The sequence below is a fragment of the Nicotiana tomentosiformis genome, chromosome 11 (genome assembly GCF_000390325.3).
Source record: "Nicotiana tomentosiformis chromosome 11, ASM39032v3, whole genome shotgun sequence".
In the NCBI taxonomy this organism is placed as follows: domain Eukaryota; kingdom Viridiplantae; phylum Streptophyta; class Magnoliopsida; order Solanales; family Solanaceae; genus Nicotiana; species Nicotiana tomentosiformis.
Window position 1 is genome coordinate 84,310,393 of NC_090822.1, and position 8,162 is coordinate 84,318,554.

General features: G+C 32.7%; 2 protein-coding genes across 2 annotated transcripts; both read left to right on the forward strand.

Moving 5' to 3' along the window:
- Positions 1 to 409: 409 nt before the first annotated feature.
- On the forward strand, positions 410 to 928 carry LOC138901773 (zinc finger BED domain-containing protein RICESLEEPER 3-like). Its single transcript, XM_070189562.1, has one exon. It carries the CDS (start codon positions 410 to 412, stop codon positions 926 to 928), a length of 519 nt encoding a protein of 172 aa, XP_070045663.1.
- Positions 929 to 970: 42 nt separating this feature from the next.
- On the forward strand, positions 971 to 1,927 carry LOC138901774 (zinc finger BED domain-containing protein RICESLEEPER 2-like). Its single transcript, XM_070189563.1, has one exon. The coding sequence runs from the start codon at positions 971 to 973 to the stop codon at positions 1,925 to 1,927; it is 957 nt and encodes a 318-aa protein (XP_070045664.1).
- The last annotated feature ends 6,235 nt before the right edge of the window (positions 1,928 to 8,162 follow it).

Genomic DNA, 8,162 nt, shown 5'->3' on the forward strand with positions numbered 1-8,162 from the left:
CTTTGCGTGATATTGCACAACTAGAACATTTTGACTTAAAATTGTTTACCGATTTGCATTTTTAATTCTGTTTTAATTCAATTTTCTATAGATGGCAGAAGTTGAAAGTAGAGTAAGTGAGGTGGATTCATCTGAAAGCGAACCTACTTCTTCACCTACAAATTCAGTTGAAACTAGTCAAGGCCCGAAAAAAGAAAATCCGTACAATGCAGATCAACTGCTTGGGATCATTTTGAAAAGTTTAAAGATGATAATGGAGGTGATAAAGCAAAGTGTAAACATTGTAGTCGTGATTATAAGGCTGATTCACGATTGAATGGAACAACATCATTGAATACTCATTTAAAGAAGTGTCCAAAAATACCACGAAAAGTTGATAATACATAAATACAATTGTGTTTACAAAAGGATGGGGCAAATTAATAGTGGGGTGCTTTGCAAATTTGATCAAGAACTAGTTAGGAGGGCTTTGGTTGAGATGGTAATTACAGAGGAATTACCTTTTAGCTTTGTTGAAAAGAGAGGCTTTAAGAAGTTTATGAGCATAGCCCAACCTCTATTTAATGTTCCTTCTTGTAGGACAATTACAAGGGATTGTTTTCAAGTTTACAATAAAGATAGGCTTAAACTAATGAAAATTTTCAGAGAAGTAAAATCAAAAATTTGCCTTACCACAGACACATGGACTTCGTTACAAAGAATTAACTACATGTGTTTGACAGGTCATTTTATTGATAGAGATTGGGTGTTGCATAAAAGAATACTAAATTTTTGCCCTATATCTAGTCATAAGGGCGACGAAATGGCAAAAGTTATTGGTAATTATTTGCTTGAATGGAAATTGGATAAGGTATTCACTGTTACTGTTGATAATGCTTCTTCGAATGATGTCACGGTCAAAGAATTCTCTAAGCAACTAGATATGTGAAAAACGAATTCGATGAGTGGTAAGCATCTTCATGTGAGATGTATGGCTCACATACTTAATCTAATTGTGCAAGATGGTTTGAAGGAAATTGATATTTCTGTAAAACGTGTTAGACAAGCTGTGAGGTATGTGAGATCATCTCCGCAAAGGACCTTAAAGTTTAGGGAATGCTGTGCACATCAAGAGGTAGAATGTAGCAAAATATTGTGTTTGGATGTTCCTACTAGGTGGAATTCCACCTACTTGATGTTGGAAACAGCGCAAAATTTTGAGAAGGCCTTTGACAAGCTTCATCTTTTTGATAATGGATTTTCTACTCATCTTTGTATGCATGTTTGTGAGGATGGGAATGTTGCAGGTCCATTTGTATGTGATGATTGGGTGAATGTGAGAAACGTAATAAAGTTTCTTGAAAGATTTCACGAACTCACCGAAAAAGTTTCAGGTTCACGTTATGTCACTTCCAATTGTCATTTTGAGGATATATGTGAGCTTGATAGTCATTTTAAAGCTTGTTTAGCTAGTGATGATACTAATTTGAGTAAGATAGCAGGTAGGATGAAAGAGAAGTTTAAAAAATATTGGAGTGAACCTGAAAAGATGAATAAAATAATATTCATTGCTTCTCTAATAGATCCTCATAACAAATTAGAGTATGTTGGTTTTGCACTTGAGGAAATATTCGGGGAGGAACCAGGGAAGAAATTAACTGCCGAAGTGGATGCTTATTTGAATTCTTTATTTGGGGAGTATAAAAAAAAATATTCTAAAGGATGTTATCTTAAATCATCTTCATCTAAATCTACTTCATTTGATGACACATCTGATTCATCTAGTGGGAATATGAGAACAAAATCTGTGAGAATAAAGCAATTATTGAAAAGGAAAAAGGAAGACTCCGGAAGTGTAGGTGCTAAATCTGAGTTTGAAAGATATATTGGTGAAGGACAAGAGCCATTGTCTGATGATTCTAATGACTTTAAAATCTTAGATTGGTGAAAAATTAATGCGCCTCGATTTCCTATTCTATCTGAGCTAGCTCGTGATGTATTAGCCATTCCAATTTCAAGTGTTGTATCAGAATGTGCATTTAGCACCGGTGGCCGCATTCTTGATTCATTTAGGAGTTCATTGACTCCTCGGTTGGTGCAAAGTCTTATTTGTGTTCAAGATTGGTTTAGATGTGAGGGTACTCCTATTAATGTTGAAGAAGATTTGGAGTTTCTTGAGCAAATTGAACTTGGTAAGTTTTTGTGTTTTATGAGTGTTTTAGTAAAAATTAGTTGACTTTGTAAGTTTAAATGACACACTTTATCAACTTATATTTGGATATGGCAAACAGCGGAAGAGAGACTTGCATAGTTGAAAGAGATACTAGCATTGTTGATGCATAGTTTGAACACGTGGTAAGTTTAAAGATTTGCTTATTTTATGATATCCTTTATTCCTTTTGTTATTTATAATTAAAAATATTTTACTAACTTGTGATATTTTCTTTTTTTTTATAGGTTCAACTATGCCTCGTGGTCCTAAAGCTAGATCGCCTATTTGGGAATATTTTGAGCTAGTTGAAGTAAATAAAGAAGCCCGCAAAGCAAAGTGCCTTCATTGTGGTCGAGTTTATAATTGTCATCCGAAGTATTATGGCACTTTTGGCTTAGTGAAGCATATTAAGAAGTGTCTCATGCCTCATCCAGTGATTCGTATTTAAGACTTTAAGTATCCTTTTCTAGACTTACTTTGTGGCTTGTGGCTTGTGATTAGTTTGCCACTGTTTTGTTGTTTGGTGATGGTATTTCTAAACTTGTTTTGGACTTTGGTAGCTGCGAGTTTTAGCTAAACAGTGTTTGATGAATTGTGTTTGCTTATCTTCTTGTTTGAAGTAATTAATGCCACGTCTGAAATCTTTCAGTGGCACGTCTGTCTATATTCAGTTACATAAATGGTGTATCTCTTGGTTTGTATTTCCATTTTCTGTCTCATAGTGTATGCCAAAGAGATTAACTACTGTTACAACTTTCTGATTTTCATATGGAAATTGGAAGGGAAAAATTCTTTCTTTGCAATTTTGTTTAGCTATAACTGGACTGCTAGCCAGAGGCCGACCTAAAGATCCGTAGTTTACATCGGATATAAAAATCTTAAACCGTTAATAACCGAAAAACTAAATCGGAAATAACCGAACCGAACCTTGAAAAAACCGCACCGAACCGTAAATACTTTGGTTTGATTTGGTTATTAATATTACAAAATCGAAAACCGATTAACCGAACCGTACTTTCATAATAACCGACCGAACCGACCGACGTCCACCCCTAGCAAGAACATCCAATCCATACAAATTACAAAATCTTAAAACCCGAAATTGTATGTATGTATGCTCGAGAATCATATGTATTTTTGGTCTTCAAATGGACCATTTTGTGGATGAGTATGTTAGGAAAACAAACTGAAGAAATTAGGAAAAGAAAAAAAAAGGAAAGAGGAGAGAAGAGGGAAACAAGAAAAGGATTTAATTGAATCTCTTAGTTGAAAGCACTAATAATGGGGTGAGAGCCTTTTAAAGAAAAAATATATACAATTTGTAAGAAAAATTTAGATACTTATCAAAAACTACAAAACCTAAAAAAAATAGGTAAATAAGTTTCTATTATAGTATATATAAGAAAAACTCCCTAAATATATCCTAGTTTAATTAGTAAACTCGATATACCACTTGTTTTTGAAAGATAAATTAAGCTACATCAAGTTGCCTACTTAAGTGTTTACCGTAACACCCTTATAAACTCCTTGATGTTCGACCCCGACTCGCATTGGGTAATTATTATTGCTAATGACAGTTTCATATCCCTTATTAGGGTGTGACTGGGACGTGATCAAACTGCTTCTTCTGTTTTAATTTATATGACACTTTGACTCGGCACAACATTTTAAAAAAATAGAAGATTTTTGAAACTTGTTGTCTCTAAAGTATAAAAAGCAAAAGTATTGTGGGGCCATACCATTAAGTTTCTCATTAAGAATAAAATATGTAAAATACTAAGTTTAAAGATAAATTATTTTTTAAATATAAAATGTATCATTCTTTTTAGAACAAGCTATTAAAAAGATATGTCATATAATCTGAGACTGAGGAAGTGTATAGTGTAAATAAAATGATGGGCTAGCTATTACATGTAATAAAAAAGAATATGATTAATTGTTGAGAAAATAACATTGTATGGCCACTCAAAGATTTTATTAGCCCATGTTTTCATTACTGACCCGAAATGGCCTTCCGGCCCAATTTATTTACAACTTGTAGCCATTGTCTATTTCCAATACATTTATCTTCCCAAAACTACATTTATTCCCACCCTTTTTATCTTTCTTTCATTCTATCCAACGCACACATCTTTTTTTCCATTACCACTTTCAATCCTATCCTCTCTTTTTTTCACCCTCTTTCTCACCTCTTTCTTTCTCTGTGTCTTCTTCGTCTTTCTTTTTTCTTTATTTGTTTTTTTTTTCATTTTTCTTCCCTTCTCTATCTCCCATTTCAGATCTATATTTCTTTCTCTTTATTTTTTACTTCACACTGAAAAAGCTTGTTTGAGTACCTAGCCAAGATCACAATTTTTTAAATTCAATTCTTAAAAAGATTTACTCAATTACGATGCATGATACAAGAGTGGCAGCAAAAGTCGTGGGGTTTTCTAGTCAATCTTCTTCTTCTTCTTCTTCTTCTTCTTCTTCTTCTTCTTCTTCGGATCATAATAGTGTTTTGTGTGTGAAGATCTTTTACAGTAAGTATTCGATGGGGGAAAATGACATTATGTATAGTCACTGTAAAAATAATAGCCGAAAGAATGTATAAAAACTGTATATTTTTTGTATATATATACATTCTTTATGTTATATACAAAAATTATACAGTTTTATACACTTTTTCGACTACCAGATGTAATTAGTTTTTGGCCTAAAAGTGATAACACCCCGATAGAAAGAGAAAATTATCTAGTTTGGTCTTTTAGAGAAAAAATGCTATAAATATTAATTAATTAAAAAATACTACCAATATTAATCACTTGCTCATAAATACTATCAATTTTAGCCCAATTGGCTACTTGTATGCTACTCCCTCTCTTTAGTCTACCTCCTCCCCCTCCACTCTTTCTCCCCCGCGTAACCAATTGGCAGAAAGTAAAAGCAATTTTGGACGATACTTATAGGTGTGTTCAATAATATCTATATTCTTAAATCCACCTAGAACTGTGCGCCTCGATAATATTATGGACGTACTTTGGCTCAAAAGAGATAGGAGTGATTTGAGAGTAAAGCTGAAATTAAACAGCAAAAACAGTCTAAACTTAATATGAAACTGAATCGTATGCTGACTGATTAAGCTCAAATTGCGCCATTGCTTGATGAATGCTTAAACTTCGACAAGCATATGTTTGTCAAACATGTAATTCAACAAAAAGTGAATAGAAGGAAAATCATGAATTCGAGTATTTTCATACAGTAGCTTAGCAAAATATTTTGAAAAGTGAAGAAGATGAGGTAAAACACCATTGCAAGCCATTGAAGGTTGCTTAGACTTGAACTTAAAATTTTGGGTTTCTAAAATTGGAATATAATGCGAGAGTGTATTGTTGGAACAAATTGGTACCTTTTAAGAAGTTTGAATCTCAAATTTGAGATGATTTAGTAGAGATTTGAGGTGGTTTGAATTGAAATTTGACCAAATTTGAAATAAAAGATGTACATGACAGAAGACGAGATGTGTATCCCCGTATATTATTTGTGTATCTCATATGTATCAAATATGTATTTCATGTATATCTCATGTATATCTATGTATACTTGTATGTGAGATACAGAAAAATTTTTAGATTCGATTTTAACTACGAATTTTGACTCCAAACCATTCCTAATCACCTCCAATCTTTATCAAATTTTGCATATTGCCTCATCTATTTAATTTCAATGAATTCGAAACATACCCATTGAAAAAATTCTTTTTTCTTAGGTTTTTTGAATGTTATATATTATTAGCAACTTTTTCCGGTTATTTTTGTTCGTATGACTTAAGGGCTAATTCTTGGTATATAGTGTCTATTTTTGGCTAGTTCTCTCATATAGAAATAGTAGCATCTCTGCTGGGCCTTCAATATCCTTTGGGCCCATATCTGCAACTGTTGGGCCATCTCTAGCAAATTGCAAGAGAAATCTAGTGGTACGAATCCATGAAAGAATTAGTGGAGACTCATGTATTCATCTTGGTGGGTGAAATGTCGCTAATCTTACAATTTTTCAAGTACTTGATAGCTGTCAGCTAAGTTAAGTTGATTAGGACCTGGCGTTCAGTTCATAGAAAATTTGGGGCGTAGCGTATAGGTGACGGTTTTAACTTAACTTATAATTTTCGATTCGAATCATAAATTTATATGTAAAATTTATTAAAATTGTAACAAATAGTAGATTTAAACTCATAACTTTAAAAATATAATGAGTTTAATGCTATAAATCTTAAAGACTGAATTCATATGATTTAAATCAGATCCGCCTCTGGTTGTATGACCTACGACTGATGTACGTGTTATTTAAGTTGGTCAAAGAAACTTCATTATCAATCAAAACTCGACTTTCTGCAACATGTCGTGACATAATTCTTATACATGCTTGGACCAAGATCGCAATATATATATATATATATATATATATACTTTAAGAGAATAGCATATTTTTCCAACGCCCTAAAGTGGAAGACTTTGAAAATCGAACTCTCTGGTCCACCTTACAAAATGGTTGATCACTTGAATAGTATTAACCTTCATTTTTTATGAACTCCGTATCCTCAGTACTAAGTGCTCAGTGCTCAATTTAGAAAAAGTGGCACCAAATATATATTTTTTGTTTTTTATTTTTTATTTTTTCGAAACTGCAAAAGTTCTTTTAATTTATAAAAAATGACGAAGAAATTGTTGATTAGCTGACGTTCTGAAGATGATAGTTGGGGCTTAAACGTAAAGCAAGCACAGGGATGTGTCATTAGTAAAATAGAGCTGACGAATGCACATATATTGAATTAATAAAAGAAAAATTAATGCACTTGCAAAATATTGTAAGCATGCAACTCTAAGAGTAACATACTGCCACTCACTTAGACTAGAATACCTATTTATCTTCTTCTTCTTTTTTATTTTTTTGTTCCTCATTTTAATTTTAAGAGGTCTAAAGTGTCTAGCTAATTCAATGCCACATATCATATTTTTCCCCTTACCTTATGGCAGTTTATTTACTAAATATTTTAACATCCAATTATGTGCTCTTCTATGGTACAAACATTTCCCCTTGCCCTATAATTGTTACTCCTTGTTAGATTTAACATCTTGTATTTGGAGAGGGTGTATATATAATTTGATCAGCTTATTTAATTAAGTTGTTATGTATATACATGAAATTTGTATTTCTTCTATTTCAACTAAATTTTCAAAAAATAAGTTTGTTATTTTCTTTCCCAACCGCGTGAAGAGCACACTTAATTTATTAGGAGTACTGAACTTGGTTATAGCTATGCTAGCTGTAAGAATGTGTTAGAAGATGTGCTAAAAAATTAGCAGTTACAAAAATGGCATAGTATCAAGGCTTCTGATCTGCAAGGTGAAGAGCAAGCAGTAAGAATTAATAATAACAATATATTTTAAATTTAATATGAACAAAATAATAATGAATAAGTATTACCATCATCATTTCTTTCATTCTCTTTTTTAGTTTAGTTATTCTTTCGGTATCTAAGATCCATTAATTTAATTAGAATTCACACTTTGTTTAGTATGTGAACAAAGTCTCACATGAAAAGTAGAAAAGAAAAAAGAGCTACTTATAAGGAATTGGATAGTCTTAATGGTGTGATGCAAATATATTTCATTATGTTAAGAGTATTGTATACGGTCGAAATAGATTTTGGCCTTCGTATGTCTGATCGAGTTCGAAAGATAATCGATCGAAGTGAGACGTCGAGATGGGTTCCGAAGATGGTACAAACAAGCTACGAACCCGAGGGGACGATCAATGTCGAGTTTGATATCATTATCAAGCTCGAATCCAAATCGAACTATGATGCAAAGTAAAACTATCAAGCTTATGATCCAGAGACCGACCAACATTAACCCCGAATCAATTCAAGGGTCCGAGTCAGAATCGAGCTTAAGCCAAGATCGAGAGCTCGAATCAGAATTGAGCTCAAACC

Bases quoted from the DNA above. Each gene is read 5' to 3' on its own strand.
- LOC138901774 (XM_070189563.1), top strand. From the start codon at position 971: ATGGCTCACATACTTAATCTAATTGTGCAAGATGGTTTGAAGGAAATT.
- LOC138901773 (XM_070189562.1), top strand. From the start codon at position 410: ATGGGGCAAATTAATAGTGGGGTGCTTTGCAAATTTGATCAAGAACTA.